The sequence below is a fragment of the Magallana gigas genome, chromosome 1 (assembly GCF_963853765.1).
Source record: "Magallana gigas chromosome 1, xbMagGiga1.1, whole genome shotgun sequence".
In the NCBI taxonomy this organism is placed as follows: Eukaryota; Metazoa; Mollusca; class Bivalvia; order Ostreida; family Ostreidae; genus Magallana; species Magallana gigas.
In genome coordinates this window covers 74439752-74463174 of record NC_088853.1, presented here as the reverse complement: position 1 = coordinate 74463174, position 23423 = coordinate 74439752, and the positions used below count along the sequence as shown (strand labels likewise).

Sequence of the window (23423 nt, the reverse complement as noted above, 5' to 3'; positions counted from 1 at the left end):
GGTATTGAAATTTTAAAGCCTAAATATGCGGTTTAATTTTCTTTACCAAAAAAAACCAAACAAACAACCCCAACCGCCCCCCCCCCCCCCAAAAAAAAAGAAAAAAAGAAAAGAAAAAAAAGATTTGTTGACAGCCATCCTCCCTAATAAGGAAGTCAAATTCATGCAAACCCAAATCATCGTGACTCAAGGTTTTCATCTGAACAAGGAAGCCCTATATTACAGATCACTTAACATGATATAATCGTGCGAACCTCGATATCTACTCACCACGTACGGGCCTTGAAAGATTTCAAATTTTAAGTGAATTTCCGGAGAATGTGTAAACTGTGTAAAGAGCCCCATAAACACATACTCTCTTTCTTTCTTTTTTTTCTCTCTGTCTTTCTTTCTTTAATTCTCTTGCTTGCTCTCTGTTTCACCTCCTGGCACCTTTTTCTTTGAGAATGAAAACAGGTTTAGGGGTGGGAGTCGTGCAGGGTTGATATTTGTCATGTTATTTATCATGCCATGTAAAATCAGGTTATTTCCTCTCTCTCTCTCTCTCTCTCTCTCTCTCTCTCTCTCTCTCTCTCTCTCTCTCTCTCTCTCTCTCTCTCTCTCTCTCTCTTAAAAGTTCAAATTAAAAAAATATATATATAAAAGTTTAAGGCAGATATTATGGGTATTTTGTTGACCAAAAACATATTAAACAAAGTGGTTTTTTTTTAGAACGATAAAGTTTTGGAAATTGTTTAAGGTCAGACGTCACCCAATTTTTTGATGAATTCTCATACATATTCGCACATGACATAGATGCAGGTACGTAGCATCGTTTTTAAAAGTGGGGGGGGGGGGGGGGCAGACTCATTCAAAAAATCTTGACAAGCAAAAAAAAAAAAAAAAAGCCAAAATAAAGACTTTCGAAAAATCTTCAAAATCCTAATCCGTGGGGGGGGGGGGACTCCATGATAATTCAATTTTTTATATGTAAATTTAAAACAATTAGTTGCTGCGAGAAAAAGTGGGGGGGGGGCAGCTAGCTGTTACATGATAGTGTTGAGATGATAAAGAAGAGAAGCTTTGATTTCCTGTAAGTCAAGCACTGTGTATATATTGTACAAACTGATGACGAGGAAGGATTAAAGCCTTCAACACACTTATCGACCGGAGCTAAGTGGAGCTCTCAGCACACTGTTGACGACATATGTTATAAAGGAGAAATTTAAGTCAGAATGGAAAATCTATTTCTAATTTGTTTTGTTAAAACCAAACTATATATTACTTAGGAATGAATGTTGGCTAATTTTTTTTTTCCAATTTTCAAATAAACGTTGTTTTAATGTTAATTGACGAGTGTGAATAGTCTGATTAAATTTATCCCCCCCCAAAGGTACAATGAAAAATAAATATGGATCATTTGATTTGCTTATTAATTTATTATCGCCAGCATTTAACTAAAAAAAAACCCCACCCGAGTATCTTTATACGCCAGCATGTTATATCAAAATAACCTCGTGTCCCCCATAGTGACTACCTGTTAATATTCGAATCAAATACCCGACGTATTAATTAACAAACATAAAATAAAAATAAAATTTATTTCATGACTCGGTGAATACATTACTAAATCTAAATACTCTTCATTTCAAAGTATAAGAATTAAAAATAAATCGAACGTTTACAAAAATATAATATATGCATAAATTGGAAAAAATGGAAAACAAAAATAATTCTAAATCTCTCTCTCTCTCTCTCCCTCTCTCTCTCTTTCTCTCTCTCTCTCAATTGTAATGTTTTCAGAGATTTCAGAGGAATACCTCTTTCTGAGTCTGACTATGAGCAATCTTTATTAAGGTGGTATGGGACAATTTTATGTTGTGACGTATTGTTTATCGAATTAAACAATAAAATGAAGTGCAATTATATAAGTAGTTTCTTTTCCATTATTGTCACCTAACAGCGTAGCACAGTGGGATAGAGGTTTTACTACGAATCTGTAAGTCATGAGTTCGAATTCCTCTCGGGGTTTTACAATTTGTTCCTCTTCAAATATTTTTAAAAGCTATTTTTGGTTAAAAATTGTGAAATTATAAAAGTCTCAACCGATGAAAGTATTTCAATCATAATTTACTACAATCTACATTAATATCGATATACCACCTTAACCGTTGTCGTATTAAGTTTTCGAAAACAAATTCCTCAATATAAATCGTTTATGAACTGATGTTCTAGTAAAAACTACGAATTTCTTCACACTCTTGAATACATTTTCAAACAATCAACACAAATTAAAAATAGAAGAAATACAATAGCAAAAGTAAACAAAATGAAATAAAAAATAGTTTTAACTGGAAAAAGATTTTTGCACAATCAGTTTTATTTTTGCTCTTCGTCGCCCGTTTCCTGCATAGGTGGCGCTTTCTTCGTGAAATCCACGAACGTGTACTCTGTACGGTCGTCGTCCCCGTGGATCAGGGGATTCTGGTCAGTGGTCTGACTTCCGGTGTAGTTTGAGAAATCAACGTCGATGTAAATCAAACCATCTTGATTCTTTAAAAAATGGAAAGAAATGATTTTTTTGGGTTATATTTTTATCTCTCCTTCATGAATATTGTTTTATTGAGAGTGTATCTGATAAATCTACGGTGGTGTATATCAAACCATCTTGATTCTTTAAAAAGAGAGAAATTATTGTTTTGTTATATTTTTAAGTCTGTTGATGAGTGTTTGCTTAAGAGTATATTTGTTAAATCTACGGTGGTGTATATCAAACCATCTTGATTCTTTATAAAATGGAGAGAAATTATTTTTTTGGTTATAATTTGACGTCTCCTAAATCTACGGTGGTGGTAATCAAAATATCTTGATTTTTCAAAATTGGAGAGAAATGATTGTCTGATTATATTTTTATGTCTCCTTCATGAATAATGTTTTAATGAGAGTTTATTTGATGAATCTACGGTGGTGTAAATCAAAACATCTTGATTGTTACAAAGAGAGAGAACATTGATTGGTTTTCTCTTTTCAAAAGTCTCCTTCATAAATAATGAGCATGTTTTTTAAAGAATATATTATAGGGAACAATGAATAGCAGAGCATATGTGTTATTTAAGTTACTATATTTATTTAAACTGTACCGTAGAACAACTATGATATATATACTATGCAATCGCTGACAAGAAAGGCACTATACATAATATTTAATCCGTGGTATTTTAATAAAACTGTACAAAATATTTACGTAAATAACTACAATTGTTTGAATACATCTAGTTTTACAGGTTTAAGTACAAGTTTGAGCTATCAGACTCATCTTCTTTTATGTAACACATCACTACCAGACTGAGTGTTTGAGTACATCTAGTACTAAATTGAAGCTACAGGTTTAAGTACAAGTTTCAGCTATCAGAATCATCTTCTATCACTTAACACATCATTGACTGTAAGTATAAACTTTTAATTTTCTTTGTTAAGTGGACATTTCCTGACCCGCTCTCAAGATTTACCGACATAAATGTCTCGACAGAGCTCGGAAAAAAACCATCTCGAATGTATTACTTAGCGTCCATGACAACCACCATTTAATAAAACTTGATATAAATTGAACATATTTTACGATCTGACTGTTGAGATGTAAGTTAGACTTTAGAGTCAATAGTATAATCTAAAATAAACTACAGAATAGACGTACGAGACTGTCTAGCCGATACTTATTTTAATTGAAAGCGATTCCATTTTGTCTAAAACACCCGGTAATGTTGATACACTCGAGGTTTTTTTCTGAGCCTGTCGGAAAGGTCCAAGAAGTTGCGATTGCTCCTTTATTCCGTTGCTATCTAGTCTTTTGCTATCTCCTACTCCTAAGGTAGCAAGGGACAGTTTCGAATAAAGTACCCGTCAATATTTTTGTAAAATTGAGAGTTGCTGTACTTGAAGGCTTATGAGTGTTGCTAAAATTCATGAAATGATTTTTAATGAATATCATTAGTTAGAGGGGTGTCTCTTGTTGAAATTGATATGCAATATGTAGGCCCCTTATGTTAGGTACATGAGAATCAGAAGTAAAATGCGAAACCTGCGGCTTTGACTGTTGTGCTGACTTTACACAGTGAAATTGCAAGTTACAGACGGGAGGTAAAATAACACGAAAAGTAGGTGGATGGGACACTGTAAACTATACACCGGTAAGTTTCTGACATGTGATAGTGCAGCATGCACGCGGTACGGAAGGTCAACCCTCTGCAGGGAATTAGCTGGGGGAGGTCTAAAAAGCTGAAAAATCATGAAAAATTAGCAAAATATGAAAGGGTCAAAATCTCATAAAAACCAGTATGTAGAGAATTTTACAGGTTTTGATTAGCAATTTTCTTCAGAAATTGGTGATTGGCCTTATAAAGAGTGAATTAAAGGTATTTGTGCTGAATGGGAACTGAGGAAACTCTAGTTACAGAGTTCCGAAGAAATGCATCCCTTGGCTACAATGAATTGGATCAAAAAAACTGTCCCCTGCCACCTAAAGATATCCACAAAATAATTAGATAACTTGTTCACATGATAATTCGATCGCACTTACGACTTTCCTAGACTCGACGTTCCCGTATTCGCCGTTTGCCCCAGTATCCTTTTGTTCCTGTCCTTTACTTCCCCTTTTGACCTTTGACCTTTTGCCTTTCTGACCTCTGATTGGTTTGATTGCAGGTTTAGTTTCTTCCGAGTTTGCATACAGATTCTCGTGTTCTTCTGGAAATGCAAGGAACCACATTATTTGATTAAACCTATACTAGCATTAGGTTTCATATTTCTATATTAAGTATCTAGTATTCTGACTGTGCCTATTATTAATATGACTTTTTTTCACCTTATACCTAGTTATATATTAGTTGCTGTTGCTAGTAATTTTGAGAGAGAGAGAGAGAGAGAGAGAGAGAGAGAATGAACATTAAAATGATATACAGTTCTTGCAAAAGAGGATGACAAAATTTGCTGTTTTTTACCATTTGTATTAGCGTCGTGTTGTTTTCCTTTTTTCTTTAGTAAACTCTTGTCTACAGATGCGTACATGTCACAACAAGGCGCCGGGCTGTTGTCTGTGTTAGAGATTGTTTTGTCATGTTATGAGTCATGATGCTTTGTTAGAGAGTTAGGTAAAAGAGCAGAAGAGAGCGAGAATATTACCTTTTTTATCTCCTATGACGTCATTCAGCACTACGTCAGCATTGTTTTTAGTTCTCTTCTGGTCACTTTTGTCAACAGAAGCGTACAGTACTACATCAGGTTGTCTTCTGTCGTCCACTTTAAAATGTAAAACAAAAAACATTTTATACATCTGTTTAACAAGTGTATTTTGACGATGATACTGATGATAATGATAGTAATGATGATGATGATGATGATGATGATGATGAATATGTTTAATCATCATTATTCCCGTATTATTTTGTTATCATTTCGTTATTTTCATAATAATTATTTATTTAATTATTTTGCCTAAATTTGAGCATTTTTATAAACATGAAGCAGGCAATTGTATGTATCCTTCTTTTTTATTTTTTTTCACGAATTTAATTACAACATTGCAGTTAATCGTGCATGACTCATACGTTTGACGCTTTCTCGCTTTTTCTCGATCTTCTTTCTCTTCAAGAAGTACAGAGCTAGGATAACAGCCACCAGAACAATGATCACAAAGCCAGCCAGCAAGGCGCCAATGGTCCCACCCTGGTTCGCCAAATTTGACTGGCTGGGTATTGCTGAAATAAGACATACTGTAAATCAACTTTTATTTGCGTGCGAGAAATTTTCGCGAAGTTTGCGAGAGCCTAGTCGTCGCGAATATTTATCGCCGCGAACCAGTCTTTATGGTATGGTTGTTTTAACAAAATACGGGGCTGCATATGGCTTGGATGCGAACATTAGTCGTCGCGAACTAGTTTATTAGAAGTAAATCGGGAAATAAAGTCGCTGCGAATAAATGTTGGTTTACAGTATTCAAGTCACGACACACTTTGACTTGAATAACAAACACTAAAACCGTATCTATACGGTTTCCTAGAGACAAACAATTTTCCGGGCATTCTAACAAATCTATTTATGATTTTGTTTTGATTAAAACTCCCTTTAAACGAAAGTCTCTGTAGGGCCAATGCATTCATTTAACATCTTTTATTTGTTGATGTTGATTTTTTCAATGAATTATCAATGAATTATACAACTATGAATTATCAAACTAAATTCAATATAATATAGGAAACATGTTGTAGTGAATGCACATATTCTTCACAGAGAATCAATCTAAATGTGTTCAGGGCTGCTTGAAAGTGACTGCTTAGAATAACTGATTGTGTTTCAGCGACCAGCCTCCTTATAAGAAAGAATTTAAAGGAAGTGAACATGAAAACATTATCAAGAGCTCAAATTTGTCTGTTTGATGTGTATAATGATATCTGAAAACCGTTTAGACAGAGCTTTCCTCAGTAAAAAGATATACCACTTAGAATAACTAATTCTTGCAATCCATGAGCGCTGCCATATTGTTAAAATCATTACCTCCCTGCTGGGTTATCTCTAAGCATCTAAGAGAGGGCAGCACTGATGCTGCCGTCAGTGAGACACATTGCATTTTTACACACGTGTAGTAACAGGAATAAAATGCCATCAAAATGTGAATGGAAACTTGAAAGGAATGTAAAGAGTTGTCATTTTAAACAGTGTTTATGGAGGAAGATTTTGGATCTCAGAATGATGCATTCCCACCAGCAGTTAATGTGACATGTAACTAGAATGGAATGTCCGTGGATCAGTGTTATTGTGACCTATTTTTTCTTGCACTCGGGAATTTCTTGTTTATTAGTTTAAACATTATGTGTGCTACATAAATGAGCACACAAGGTGCATTACACAGCATCCTGACTTTTAAAAAGTGTCTTAGTCCTGTTATTCTTCTGACAGCATAAACAGAACCGGCGTACATATATCATCAAGATCTTATGTGTAAAAAAAAACAAATCAGAAAAATTTCCAGGGCATTTAAATAAAAAGTAACGGTAAGAAACCCCACATGGAAAATGGAATTACAATTTTATATTAATTTAAATTGAAATCTAAACACAGCATTTTATTTATGTAAACACTGACTGCCACATGCATCTCCGTACAAACATCTGGAATGTGATGGTCTTATATTTCACAAATTAATTTATCTATATTCATTTTTTGTACAAATCATAAATAGTTATCTGAGGTTCATTTATAGAAATGTACTAAATCCTTGTCTTCTCATGACAGTACACAAAATTTTTCTTCACATCAAGGCATAATTTTTCTCCTCAACTTTTATCAACTCTGTACATAAACACTGGCCTAGTTCCAACATTGACCCAGTCACCAGCAGCAATGTGGCTTATCTACGTCAGAGAACAGATGCATGCTGGGGAATAATGGATTACCTCCATAAGCCTTTCACTGAGAGTGTTAAATTGATAAAATCTCTTGATAGAAATAAACAAATAGGTAACAGACCTCATTTTTAAGTTTCAAAAGGCTTTTATAATTCATTAAGCAACAATTATTTTTTTCATGTTCACTTCCTTTAATGTGAAACATAATTTAAAGCATTATAATGAGAAAATTATATCAGGCGATTTTTGGGAGTTGATTTTTATCAACTCTCTTATGCAGTTACTCTGACAAACCGAAAGTGAAACAGTGTTTAGACCAAAGCACAAATCGTGGCTGCTGACAAGAATTAGTTCTTGAGAATAATTGATAAATTCGAAAGAATGTATGCTAAAGCATTGTTTTTTAAGGAAACATATTTATAAATACCTTAAAAATAGTCAGATTTTAAATGGTACGAACAATTTAGATATTTTTTGTAGTTGTATGTATTCTTACGCCAGAGTTCAATAAAGTCTCGTTCAACTCGACGTTCGGCTATCTCCGTAAATCTCCGACAAGCAGAGAGTCTCTTTTGCTTGTCGGGGATTAACGGCGACAGCCGAGCGTTGGTTGAACGAGACGAAAGCTCAATATTGCTTGGATTCATAAATTTTTCAGAAATATTTCTATCACTGACACATAGTGTGGTTGAATTTATTGCGTGGACCCTGAAGTCCACGCAGAAAATATATAAGTGAGGTTAAACCGGATGCTATGGGGAAAATTCAGCCTGCGCATGAGTTAGTCTGTTTCATTTGCGTAATGGGTAGCTGAGGGAACCAGGTTAGCACACGTTTATCTGAATCGGGATTCCGTGCCATATGCACACATAAGTTCAAAGGCGCTGTAATTGTAAAGTTGTCAGTAAACAGTACAGAAACAAAGTATTCCTTTAAAAAAATGATTGGCATGTGACATGAATTATCAGTATTATGAAATAAGTTAATGTTATGCCGAAACTACAACATGCATCATTTAGCATAATTTGCAATGTTTTGTTGTTTTCCGAATACACATGTAGCTTAACTTTACTTTTATAGTAGGCGGGGCTAGAGAACTTCCCGATTAAATTTTTTAAGCATTTAAGTATGATTGAATAATTATGTCACTGAATAAAAGTTTAAATCCCAACAAAAATGCATCAAAATATGAAATTTTTAATTTACACAAAGCTGTCACTGCATAGTTAACAAAGTAGTGCGAACCGTCATGTGTGCGCAAATAGTAGAATTCACCGAATGCCTGATACTATACATGCAAATTTCATTCATAGATATATCATAATTATTTGAGAAGTATGAACCCTTTAAATTCTGAGTTAAAAAGTCAGGGCTATACATACATGTATACGTAATACAACGTACAAATTTAGTGGTTAAAAGCAGAGGGCTAGAGTTGGTGGAATCTCTGATAATCTTAAGGCTCTCACGTTTTCGCAAATACAAATTAGAAACTACATGTACTTGTCATGCAAAATAACATATCATTGATTTTAAAATAAATAAACATCGATAAAATCAACTCCCGTCAGTTCTTCGGTACTTTGATTAAATTTTGAAATTATACCAAATTTAACATCAAGGTCATGTCATTTATTACCCTTGACAATATTTACATAAACAACATTTTCGCAGACAATATATAACAACTGAGCAAAAGAGAAAATCAATTATCGAAACTTATTTTGTAAGGTTTTATTAGTTGTGGCTTACCTTTCACTGTAACTCTTGTATCAGCAGAAAGTAAAGAACAGTTTATCCTGTTACAGCTCTGTATTCGAAACAAATATTCTTGACCCGGGGACAAAAACTCCGGGTCGAAATAGACAAGTCTTCCTTCTCCTGGATCTGATACGTTTCCAATTACTTTCCAATTGGGACCTTCCATTGCAGACAGTATGAAAAATTGCTCAGGTCCGCCATTGAAGCCGGACACCCAGGTCAAATTGACGGAGCCGATGGCGTAGGAATATCCAGTGAAGTTAGAGGGGGTTTGTGGTACGTCTTTATATCAAGAAATCAACAAAAAAAGATTTTTAAAAAATGGAGTAAAATAATGAACGTCATAATTTAAGTTCATTTAAAGAAAATAAAGTAGGTATATATTTAAATTTCATTTGATGTCATTATATATAAAACTATACTATATACATGAAAAGTAAAAAAGACCCCCCCCCCCACCCCCCAAAATAACATCCCCCCCCCCCCCAAAAAAAAGAAGGAAAAAAAGCATGCACGATCATATTTAATTTATAATTGAAAGTAACCTTCAGCGTTGATTGTGATTCTAGTGACTGTTTGTCCTTTGCATGACAGTGTGTAGTTTCCAAAATAAGTATGATCCTTCACGGGGATGAAGCTTTCGATCACATGTTTGTAGGACACATCTCCTGTAGAAATAGTTGACGTCACAGACACTTGCACAGGACCGTCCCACTTGAAGTCAGATAATTGTGGAGGAGGGTTAGCAATGATTGGAACAGCAACATTTATTGTGGTATCCATTCCACTTTTTGACCCATATGTGGATTTGAAACTACCGGCTCTATCAAATCTGGTGTTACCTGCAAAATGGAATTAATACAGATACTTTCATATACATGTACTTTCCATATTATCAATTTTGTTATAAGCATTATTAGTTTTTAATGATTTTTATACAAAAATGAAATTATGCGACATGAATTAAAAATGTTATATCTGTAATATAATATATTTTGACTCTTGTCTTAAATGGCTTTTTTTTCTTCAAAATAAACGAACATGACTAGTCCTATCTTTAAGTAAATAGAATTTTAAACAAGCTTTAATATCCAATTTTCATTTAACAACCAACTATCTTTCTATTTGTATACTAGCTAGTTTAGACGTTGATAACAAATGGAAATGATTCTTACATAGAACGTTGATGTTTATCACTTTATCTGTGTTGTTGAATCCTGTAGAAGTCCCTCTACATTTATACGTGTCTGTGTGGGTACATTGAGCCGTGTCTATGGTGTAGTTCAGCCAGGTCCCCTGTTTCTGTTCCAGTACATTGTCTGCCTGACCCCTACTGAGACGTATTGTGGGGGCGGGGTTTCCATCCACTTGGCACGATATTCTCAATGGCGCGTATTCATTCAACTCGATATTACTTTTTGTTTGGTCATTAATATACAAGAGAGTATCATCTAAATCTAAAAAGAAAACGATTAAATACTTAATGTCAGCCAAGTTGTTTGTATATAGTTTTATCATACTTTTGTTAAATCTTTCCTTTTCGAAAATCAATAGGTAGCAGAGTGTTCTCCATAGCTGAAGTGTGTATACTTCTGTTAGCACTATTAACACCATCATAAAATACGCTATTAACTCCTCGCATCGTTATTACTCATATTAATGTTTTATGTTGATTTTTTGTTATAAATAGTAAAGGGTTCCACGTCAATGACGATTAAGAGAAACAGATATGGATTCTTTACAATTTAATTTTCTCTTATCAATAAAACGTTTGAAGCAAAATATTTATAAATAATATATAATACCCGGAGTATAGCATGTGCCTAAAACCTTTCGGAATGCTATCACTCAAAGGTTCACGAGTTTTTGTTTCCTGAAATTTTTTATCCGACTGTTTCTCACACTGAAGAGCTCCATATCATTGACGCTAGCAATTAAAAGCAGAAAGAACGAACTCTTTACAATTTAAAATTATTTAGATCTATAAAATCTTTAAAACTTAAAAAGATGTTTGAATATTACCGTGTTAAAACAAGAAAGAAGAATATATTTGCCATAACAAAAAATTACCACGTTTGATGATTTTCTTAATACAGTAACATTTAAATACATGTAAATACAATATACTGTATGATAAAACGCTCATCAGTGAGTGGGCAGCTATTTTTCTAAACCTGACATAAATTAGTTCCTGTTTAGGGATTGATTAAAGAGTTATACTCTACATATTCATCTTATTTGTAAACATCATTGTATTTTCGTTACAAACTTTATATATTCTTAATGATCTCCAAATCTATTTCGCATGTCTTTATCTTTATCATAAAGGAGCTTTAATATATATACTTTTTTTTGTAAAAGTCAATATTCAGTTTGATGCATATGTACAATCATCTTTAATCAAACCAGTTACATATAAACTTTTGATATTTTCTTTTTACTTTTATCCAGATGCACATGGTTTTCATGTTCTTTGTTTCCCAACCAACTATTTAAATCTTAATTGAAAATATTGCAATCTTTGTTTAATAAATCGATATTATTATGTTTTAGGATCACCCCCTATCTCCCAAAAACTGTATACAAACCCACGAGGTACCCAGTATATATTGTAATGGACACAAACAATGGAAAGGGGCATTCGAGAATGATAACTACAAAATTGTTAATACGTTTGTAGACCAAAAGAATACTTACATTGGACATCAAGCCGAATGATTTGTTTCAATGTATTACTTCCCCGATCTGCTATGCATCGGAATAACTGCATACCCCTCTGCACTGCTTGTTTGGATAGTGTCCCCCTCTCAAAACGAGCATCACTGAATACTTCGAAGTATTTTACTTTCCACGTTATACTACAGGTTGGATTGCAATCCGCTGTACAAACAAAGGGACCAATAGTCTCCCATTCCCTTACCGTTAGTTTGTCATTGCTGTTCAATATAGGTTCTGGAGTGAATTTTATTGTTTCCGGTCCGTCTATAAAGATAAATTTGAAAGGAAAAACAATAATTTTAACCTATGATTTTAATGTTAATATTTTTTTCTTTTTATATGAATATTAATTTACAAATGTATTATTTATTGATCTATCCATACTTTCTTTCTGATGCCACAAGAACCGTATTTGCTATAAGCATCGGAAATACATTTTTGCATAACGATCGGTGTATCACTTTTTGAGCAACGGGTATAAACGTTTATAAACTAGATTTCAATTCCAAGCAGGTTTCACACAATATCATATCTTGTATTATAAGTGTCTTGGACATTCATTTCATTGTGACGTAGTAACCAATGCTATTAAAAAAATGCAATGGGGATGACAGAATATGTCGGAACTGGAAATCGAAGCTATTTGACGACGAATTCGGCCAGACCGTGATCTGCCTTAAATTAACAAAATGTGCATATGAACACGTAAATAAAAAAAATAATGTGTTTAATATTAATTTATGATCAGACTAGGTTTAACTAAATTGCTGCTTGCTAAATGGCATGCTGCTGTTCCTTTCATTGGAAATTTGACTGTAGCGGTTTTTGTTATTAATTGACCTGTTGATTGTTTATTGTTCCAACTCATTGCAAATGAGTCTCATCATTAACTTAATTTTAATAAAAATTGAATGTTTAATTAAAAAACTTCTTTATCTGGTTCTTAATATGAATTACAGCAGTTTAAAAACGCCAAATCCGTTGAAATATGTATTAAAGTATCACAAAGAGTTTAAGTTAGACCATTCTTTAGCTATTCCTTAATATAAATTATGATAAAAGACAAAGTTAACTGTTATATGTCGCAAACGTTAATCTTCGTATAATTGAAAAAAAAAATGAAGATGAATTTTGAGCGCATATTATAATCAAGTTTCGGTATATAATTTAGAAATTGTTCTAGGTATGTGTTTCATTGTTTGAAAAAATAATTATTCATTTTTTCTTATAAGATTGTTCAGTAAAACAAAACAAAAAAACCAACAAAAAAACCAACAACAACAAAAACAGAAAAAAACCTGACGAAGCTACTTTTTGTTCTCGGGGAGAAGTTAAGTTGATTCAATTACGTTACATCAGTCAGAGGCTGTGTAACATCGTCCATACTTACACAGAGGGTTAATCTGTACTGGATCACTCCTGTCAGACTCCATGTCTTCTTCTCTCGCTGTACACATATACTTGTTGTACTTGAGATCTTTAGTTACTTTTAATCTTAGAGTATCTCTGATTTCTCCACCCATCTTTGTTTCGTTGACCAACCAGGTGTAGGACAAGGTGAGGAGCTCGGAGTAGTAGTCAGGGACTGAGGTGGATTGACTAGAACACGTCAGTGTAATGTAGCTATTGACCTCAACGTTAAAGTCTCCTGTTATCTTCGGCTTGGAGGGTTTGTCTTAAATAAAAATGAAACATGAGCTAAAACATTTGTAACGCATGCCATTTTGGGTTTGGAAAATATTGTATGTACATGATGAACCTCTTGGAAAGTGTCTGGTTTTATTTTACACAATTTTTCTACATAAGACCTCTTAAACCGATTTTTATGTTTCTAGAGCAACTCATTACAAGTGTTTTAACTAAAACGATGTATTATAACACAATTCAGAATGTGTAAATTGACAAAGACATTATACATTTTTAGCATACAGGAGTTAAGCAAAATAAATGGGATAATTCATAAAAATATTCATATAATAGCATAAATAAATCCCAATAAACAGTACTTATTTTGTGTTTTTATGTTATATTATATATTTTGATTTTTTCGCCACATGCTTTCCTATTATTCCTTACAAACTGGACTTTAAAAAAATATTAATAGAATAAAAATGATTGATTTGACTGAAATTGTAAAATGGTGATAAACATGTCAAAAAGTGTCATACTCTTTCCAATTTGAATATATAAAGCATATATATTAATGTAAATAAAAAGCTTCAAGAATTAAATTCTAAATAATGTTGAAATAGATACATTATCTTGAACGTTAAACTTTAAGCAAAAATTGAAAATATTGGTAAGAATACAAAATTAATTACTATTATACTACGAAAATACATTTTCTCCTTAAGCAGAAATATACTGCATCTGTAGACTAATTAATGCATAACAAAGAGACAACTTACTGGAAACAATCAGTACAACACCTCCACCTGTCCATGCAGCTTCAGCAAACACTCCACCATTGTAATATCCAGCGTCATCCAGAGTTATGTCCCTTATCTCAAACATAATGTTAGTGGAAGTCAACGGTCTGGTGAGGTATGTATACTTTGTCGACTGATTACTTTCTCCATAACTTACTCCATTGCTTCTTATACTGAAAATGGTTGTGTTTTCGCTATATGTATGGTAGACATTATATTGTCCAGCGACAGGAAAGAACGACGCTGTCCATGATAGATTCACTGTGTCTCCTACCTTGGTTTTAATTTTGAACACTACAATATATAAGTTTATGAAAAAAATACTATATATTTAATTTTTCACAATGTGACTCATTTATAAAAGGCACACTGTAACATTATGAGATTAACCTTGACTCAATTGTCATTATCTGCATAACATTTCATTTACATTATAAGAATTAATATTATACGTTAATCTAAATTCTAATATGTCTGGATTTGTAAAAAAAAAAATTCAAAGTATACAAATCATTTATATATTCTATGTTTGACTATCTGTTTTGAAAGTCACGTAATTTATCTTTATACATAAAATAACATAAACAATCATGGTTAACCTATTATATTAACAATATTAATTTTACATCCTTTCTGTTGAAATTGTAGGTTTTAGTGATTTAAAGAAATCATTCCAATTCGTATTTTTTACATACTGGTACTTTGTCTGGAGTAAAATTGACAAACCTTAAAGTTAAAAACACATGATCGATCTTGATAGTTGCATTTGTAATTTTTTTAAATGCCTTTTTGATCCTGATATATCAAATGAAAAGAAATGAACATAATATAGCTAAAAAACAAGACATTTTTAGAAGTATTAAGTCTGTTGTAGTTATAAGTTTCCATATATTCAGGTTGCCCACTACATATTGAAATATTTCTTCAAATCAGCATCAATCTAATTATGACATTTAACACGATACATTATAATTGTACAAGTCAATTAGGCAAGAATGCAATTTAAACTAAAAATAATGATTACAAATTTGAAAAGGTAAACAACAGACCCCGGCAGGGGATGTTCACTCCCTCTAGACACCTGATCCCATCTCTATATTGTTGGAGTTTAAAGGTCATATGAAACGTTATTCTGACCATATTGATTTATATACGGGAATGAGTTCATAAGTGCCTATTTAATATGACTGACAATGTTTTTTGAATATTTTATGCAAAATATCAGCGCCACAGTCGATCAAAATTTCTCAATCGGGAAAAGGATCATCGACCTACACGGCTTACCTCCCGTATGTATGACGTCAGTAAGACCCAATTGTCTTATTAAGCTCTGTAGTGAAAACAAATATCCATATCAATTTGCAGTAGATTAAAAGGAAAAAGGTATTATTTTATATTAAAACTTACATAATCATACAATAATCAACAACGGCAGTATATTTTCTCTCATCAAATTAAATCGTGTGCGGGTTTTTTTTTTCATTTGACAGCGTGTGCTTATTCAGTTTGGAGACTCGAGAATGAGTGATTTTCGATATGGACCTGCATGCAAATATATACATGTATATGCATCTATGTACGTATGCATCGTATGTTTGTTTCAATTAGTTTTAACGAAATGTCACATTCAAGGATAAACCCATCGTTTTTACCCATTTGCACGTCCATGCAACTCATTATGATTTTGTTCTAAACAGCTAACGAGGCAACATGCTGTCTCATTCGCTTCACTGTTATTTTTTTGGTTTCGTTTCAAGTTGACAAATATGTAACCATTCAATTTAAACTCTATCCCGAGTTTTTGCTTCCACCACTTTTTGCATGATATTTCAATAATAGTAAATACCTTTGTGCTCAAACTACGTTCATCCACTAATATGAAAATATCCAGATTATCTATTTTTAAACGCCCCCTCTACCGCTTCAGGTTTCAATACACATCCCAAAATTGAATGTCTACGGAGATTTTGCATTTCATCAACCATTAATAAGCCCGGATGATAACGTTGAAAAATTGTGCGATGTATTCCGAGTGTATTCCAAATGGAGAAAAGATGTAAACAATTCCCATAATAAATCTCCGTAAGAAAATTGTTTTCGTTCCTGTGAACTTTTACGAGTGAAAAGGGATACTGCAGTAATTGTGCAATAAAGATATCCTTCCTTTCATCATTTTCATTTGTATTTCTTTCACAGGTATGTGTATTTTTATTAAGAATCATCAACAATTGATGGAAGTAATAACTTGGGACAGACTATAATTACTTTTAGTCGAAGAGCCTCAAATGTGTTGACTTTGATACGTGTATTATAATACATGTAGTATGTGCGGTGTTTTGATTTTACAACATGTATAATTTTGTGCGGTGTTTACTCGCGATACATGTGGTTTCTATATATATCTCCCTCTCTTCAAAATCTGTTGATTCTCTACACATTTGATTCACATTTATATCAAGCAACCGATTTATTCTTCCGGTTTCTAATTCTTATGCCATATTTCCGCGATCTGATTTTATAAAACGTTAAGACACGTGTACACAATGTATTGTTTAAAGATATTGCTATACATATCCGTATAAAATTTATAGGCCAGATTAAATAGAATTTATCAACAGATCTAATTCTCAAATAAGATTTAAGAATATCATAGCGGTATTTTACAGCCGCTTTTAAATAAAAACAATACACGATGCCTCTGGCTCAAACAATTTCATTTGCCTGCTTTATACTTTCTATGTGCCGAAATAAATCACATGTATATGAATTAAAATGCTTTAATTCTCTATAAGTAAAGCTCAATTATTATATGTATCGAAGAAACTACTGTAAAATTACACTAGTTCTAATGCATTGTTTAAATCGGAGGGTCTGTGTGACGTCCTAAATCCACAAAATCAAGAACTATAAGCGAAGAACATTTTTTTACAGGTGCTGAGTTTCACGGTAATTTCTCGGTAATGCAAAGGCAGAAAAATCTTACTACACGTATTTTAACATTCGCTTATACAAAGCTTTGTATTTATGAAAGAAAATGATAGTGTTAAAATAGTTTCATATGACCTTTAAACAGTTTGAATCAATATGCACAAATAAGAAATATTTTCAAAGAACAATGCATTTGAAAATATTTGTGTGACAAAATAGAGTACCGATATAATTCACTTTCTTGCTTGCTGTCAACCAAATATACTGACATTAAATGTCATCGAATTATACCTCAAGACTTTATTTATAAATGCAGAAGAAGAAATAGTATACCATTATACGTTTCTTTGTTGTTAGTAGCTGATCCAGGTGTTCTCACGTTGATAGTGATGTTGTCATACATCAATGCATCCTTCACAGTGTATTGTGTATCATTCACACGGGTCCAGGCATCCCTTTTCGTGTCTCTGAACAGTTCAACGTCATAGGAGGAATAGTTAGAGGAAATCCATTTAAAAATCACATTTCCCGACATAAATTTAGCTGATAATTGTAAGTTTTGACCTACAAACACGAAAACACTGCAATGATTTGTAAATAAACTTCACTTTTTAACGAATAACGACCACTATACAGATTTCTGTGAGGACGCTACAGGTGTAAATCTCTTTTACTGGTACAGAAATTTGTAAAACCGTTTTGACTGATTTTTTTTTCACATTTCTAGTTTTAATTTCTTTATTCTGTCTTGTCAAAACTATTTACCATTTATTGTACACAGGGAAAAGTGGCTCGCATGATTTTCATGCGATTTCCTTTTCGCATGAAAATCGTGCCATAATCATGTGAAAATCAGACGAAAAGTTTCTTGTGCGAATACCATGCGAACATATTCGCATGAATAATGTACAATTTTCGTGCAATTTATTTTTCATGTTTTTCATGCGACTAGATATTTTTGTCAAATTCCTATAAAATTTAATTGAAAACATTTTTTCATTCAAATGTTGACATACTAGCGTTTTTTTTGTTAAAAAATTGACATTAAGGCAATAAAACAATTTCTGCATGTTTTGGACTTAATACATGCCTACATAAAAATTTTTAAAGTAAAGCCTACATTTTATCAGAATATACATGTTTTTAATACTTTTAAAGTCTTTGTTCGTGTAAAATTGTAAAACTTTGCCTTTCAAAAGCCATTCATACCCACTGAGAGTTATATTTCTCTTCTTTAATAGAAGGTCGGTAAACATTAAGATTTTATTACATGCATAATACATGCTAATTGCATTGGTTATTAGGATACATACTTTAAGTCCAATGTTTTTAAGATAAAATTTAAAAGTTTGCATGTACCAAACCTGTTGAACGCAGTAAGTGAATTACATATAGGTTAATTTCCAGCTAAATTTACACTTTTTTAAAATTTATTTCTATGCTAGACAATGAAAATTTACTTAAAATTCTTAACATTGTAATACAAATTTTCCATGATTCAAAGTGATATTGCACAGATGGCAGTATATATCAGAAGGATTCAGGCCTTTCTGGTCTTGAGTTTCAGTGTGTTATTGGACTGATGTTGGAGTAATCACTCCGGTTTCTGTATCATTATCTTTATCTTCCTTCTACTTTAGCATGTCTCTTTATTCCTCTAGAGTTTTAACTATCTTTGTCAACCTTGTGTATATGCAAGACAAAATATAATTCATAATGCAACTTTTGTAAAAAAAAAAAAAACCCAAAGGTATTGTGTACATAAATAGCAGTGTAAAGCACAAGATTTATACACATCTGTTCAGAATTAAAAATGAAATATCCTATTGTATCTCTGTATTAAAATAACTTACAGTATGTCTATTGATCAAAAGCAAATGAGATCAAGAGGGAAGACCAACCTCTTTTATCAAATATTTGTTAATCCGTGTTTAATTTTATATACATGTAATTACAAACTTTATAAATATTCAAAACACAAGGCACATTTCACCTAATAAATACTTACATAGTATCATCATATGGACATTTTATTGTGCATGATTTCCCAAGTGATATATGTTATTGTTAGGGCCATACACAACACTGGAGCAACAATCATCAATTCTTCTGCCTGTGCAATATTGTTACAATTTTTCTTAAACAACCCTACAGTTAGGGAAAAAAAACCAAATATTTTATGAACACTTTTAAACTGCATATGCATACTCCTATAAATGGATTCACCGTGTCCGAGATATTCATTAATAATATGCACAAAAATTATACATGAAGGCCAACATGATATTAGTAATAAAATCCAGGTGCGAATCTCGGATCCAGACCCCCCTCCTTAAAAAATTTCAACTTTCTTTAAATCTAAATTATAATTTTTTTAAAGTATGGCTCAACCCCCCCTAAACCTTGGTACTCAATCAACCATCGGACCCCCCTCCCCCACCCCCGAATTTTTTTTCTGGATTCGCGCATGATTTCAGATTGCAATCGCATGTTTTAAGTTTTTGCAGATTTATTTCTTAATCTTTAAGTTTACACTGTGCCCATTCATTCTTGAATTAGAAATACACGATCATAGATTTTGTTAAAATGCGGGGTAAAGATAAAAAAAAAATATCCGAAGATCTACGCTAAATTAATAATCGTACACATCTTGATGATTTTGATGTTAAATGTCTGCAGGCTTGCATCACTGATCAGCCAGTGGAGGTTAAATATGTACATACGTTTGCAGCTAGAGAAAATTCAGTCTGCCTGCATATGAGTTATCGTGGGAGATAGTTCGAACGTGACTTCGGAAACGAGTAAAAATGTTTGCAAGGGCTTACAAAAAGATGCAGATCAACCTATAGCGCTTTAAATTAATTAATTATTATTATTTAAAACATATCTAAATTACTAAATCTGATCTGATTTATTGCTTTTTGTAAAATCAAACAGCATCCAGGCTGTTCTCTGTACCGAAAATATACGCGATATGTGACGTCAGCAGGAACGAAAACTCGAGTACAAAGTGAATGACAGAGGTAAGAAACATAAAATGTTTAGGTATTATCGGAAGATCAATGCTTTCTGTTTTGATAAAAAAAAATCATTCAAAGTTTTGTAAAATATATAAGAATTCCTTAAAATTAACTGCATAATGATGATGAAGTGTATACGTAGTGTGATGATGACAAAAGCCACATTGTATCCTTAATATTATAGCCTTATGCAATAAAATATCTGATATCTTTTTCATTGAAACATGACAAAAACATCCCTATACGTATATGGATTTGATACTATTTGGATGGAGGTGTGAACATCATGACATGCCTGATGGCTGTATAAAAGGTGAGGATAATTCAATTTAAGTACTAATCTAAAATATACTGAGATTTTTCGAACTGATCAAAGTATGAAAACTGTTTATTACATATGCTTGTTTTGTTTTTTAAGATAAAAATCCAAATAAGAGAAAAAAAAAGATCCTTCCATATTCCTCCAGAGTGTCTTTCCCCAATTAATAGCAGGTTCATAATTAAGTAAGCACAATAACTTAGTTTTGTCAAGAATTTGTGTAGGAGATGATAATTATTAAACAAGAAAGCCATTATTAAATATAAAGATTACAATAGCTGTATTACTTATATTACTTAATTATATTCAGATATTTATAACATCAAACAGGAATGAAATCATTTAGTAATACATCAATTATACTTGCAGAGAACCGTAAGTTTGCACATGCAGATTTGCAAAGACACTTTGGATAAGATTTCAACAGTGTGACAACCAACAGCGTTCAGGAAACCTCAAATTCATGGATACAATGGCTAATCATTCTTCTATGATTAAGAACTGTATGATAATTTGGATCAAGGTTTAACATTGAAGCTTATTTCAGTGATTTAGACAACCGGTTGGAGCTATAATTCAAGTGTTGATCACTATTATCTGTCTTAATTCTGTCCCTGGACAGTCTCTGTCCCTCTATGAACTTTCTTCCTTTTCAGAACAACTGAGCCAATTTTAACCAAACTTGATACAAAACATTATTGGGTGAAGAGGAATACCAGTTTGTTAATTTAAAAAGGAAAAGTCGCACCTTATTTTAGTGAAATTAAAATAATAAAAAATGTGTTGTTATTTTTTTTTAATCTTGAAAACTCATTGATCTGAACAGGTGAATAATGCTCTTCAAAGTTGTCCAAATGTTTTGTATTTGGCAGACTAAGGTAGATTTGATACGTTATGACTATTGATTTTTTTTTAATCTTGAAAACTCATTTATCTGAACAGGTGAATAATGCTCTTCAAAGTTGTCCAAATGTTTTGTATTTGGCAGACTAAGGTAGATTTGATACGTTATGACTATTGATGCTCAGGTGAGCGATTCGGCTTATGTATTAAATAAACTCAAAAACTGAAAGCATAAGAAAAACAATAAGGACATGGACCAGAGTGACAAAGTGAGAATGGTAGTATTTGGATATGACATACAGAGATTTACTGTATCTGATCAAATATGTTTAACGAGCATTGATCATGTTACCAACTGCATGTCATGTATCAATGAATTTTGTTTATATCTGCCAATATTATTAATGCACATCCAAAATAGATACTGGTATGCCATTCAATAATAGGACAATTTTACGTACACTACATTATGTATATTTTCTTGTTGACTGATGAAGCAACAAGCCTTTTCGAGAAGTGAAAGAAGAAACATTTTTCATTTTGTTTTCATCTAAATAAAAAAGATTATCATAAGAAGATTATTGTCATTGTTTTTTGTTAATATTAATTCTGTATGAAGCATATCGATTAGGACTTTAGTTTTCTTTTCAATATATAACAACTTTTATTCTCAAATTTAGATAAAAAATAAAGCTGCAAACTATTTTGTATGAAAAAAACATGATATTTGCATGCTATTTGCATAAAACAATACTGAAACATAAGATAGACAATTTCACATGAATATCGTGCGAAATTTCAATTGTATGATATTCGCATGAAAATTATGTCAAAATTGCATGAAGTTTTTGCATGAAATTCATGCGTGTTACTTTTCGTCTCTTTCTCATGCGAAGAATTCGCATGAACTTCATGGGAATTTCATATGAGTTTTATGGAAGCCACGTTTGCCTGTGTATGTTGATACCATATCGTAATGATGCACACTTTTATTTATCTTACTTGACGTATCTATATGTAAAGGATATAAATGTATTTCACTTACCTTGTACGGGACAGATAAGTCCAAAGCTACTGATATACAATGCTAACAAAAACACCATGCTCGAGCTAATACGTGTATCACACTCCAAAACACAAACAAATGTAACAAAACTTTGCAAAGGACCTCAGTAAACGTGGGTAGATAAGTTGTGCACTAAAACTAATATAACTTCCTCCTATCCAGTAACTGACCGTCTGTTTATGAGAGGGCTTCAATGAAAACATTCTGTTTTGTGTCACACTTGTAGAGTTAAGAACATGCTTCCTGTGAGTGACGACAATAGAACACTACACATCCCCACTGTGTAATCGATGTAAGCAACATGTTTCTATCAATGTCTCTCCATATATGCTATTCTCTGTCCCTCTTTTTTCTGTTTATTTTCAGATTAATTCTAGTGTGGCAATTAAACAAAACATTTTGCATAGAACGGAATACTATATTTAATGATGAATGTTTGCCCTGTTAAACCTCTAACCCTAGTTAATTGAGCTATTATTAAATGCTGGTGTGATGCATTAAACACAGAGATATAATGGAGTTGAGCAACACTACCTTTATTCACATCGTTTGACTATGCAGATCCTAAAATACATGAAGAAATCAAAATAAATAACAATAAAAAAAATAACAATAATACAATATTATCATATAGCATAATAAAAATGCGGTTTTTTCACATACTTAGAGATAAAGATACACTTTCAAATAATTTTACATTTTTAAAAAGAATAATTATTTCACTTGTTCAAAGGCATCGAAATCTATGCAGAATACTTCTATTAATAGTTTATATTAAAAACATATATAAATCTAAATACATGTTTTGGTAAAATAATTTATCAGATGTGAACCATAATCTTACCAGTCATGTAATTGGTCTTATTCTCATTACTGTGAAATCATTAAATTTCGTGGGGGCCAATTTTCGTGGACTTCTTAAATTTAACAGGTTCGTGAGGACGTAATTTCGTGTATTCT

At 32.4% G+C, this 23423-nt stretch overlaps 1 protein-coding gene and 1 long non-coding RNA gene across 4 annotated transcripts; one reads left to right on the top strand and one right to left on the bottom strand.

Annotated features, from left to right (window-relative positions):
- Nucleotides 1-1566: 1566 nt before the first annotated feature.
- On the bottom strand, nt 1567-22782 carry LOC105336863 (uncharacterized). Of its 3 annotated transcripts, none has more exons than XM_066075282.1 (13): nt 22443-22759; nt 17549-17779; nt 14267-14581; nt 13249-13533; nt 11838-12122; nt 10316-10597; nt 9686-9982; nt 9132-9422; nt 5583-5732; nt 5158-5274; nt 4977-5069; nt 4556-4722; nt 1567-2532 (listed from the first exon to the last, which is right to left on the bottom strand). In XM_066075282.1, exons 1-13 carry the CDS (start codon nt 22498-22500, stop codon nt 2359-2361), a joined length of 2745 nt encoding a protein of 914 aa, XP_065931354.1. In that variant the 5' UTR covers nt 22501-22759; the 3' UTR covers nt 1567-2358. The 3 variants fall into 3 exon arrangements, with proteins under 3 accessions (XP_065931354.1, XP_065931361.1, XP_065931366.1); XM_066075294.1 differs by lacking the exon at nt 1567-2532 and adding an exon at nt 3273-3842 and having other exon boundaries at nt 4496-4722; nt 22443-22782; XM_066075289.1 differs by lacking the exon at nt 4977-5069 and having other exon boundaries at nt 22443-22769.
- LOC136274139 (uncharacterized) lies at nt 20440-21386 on the top strand. Its single transcript, XR_010712432.1, has 3 exons — nt 20440-20548; nt 20654-20739; nt 20924-21386. It is a non-coding gene; the product is annotated as an uncharacterized lncRNA (long non-coding RNA).
- Nucleotides 22783-23423: the final 641 nt, after the last annotated feature.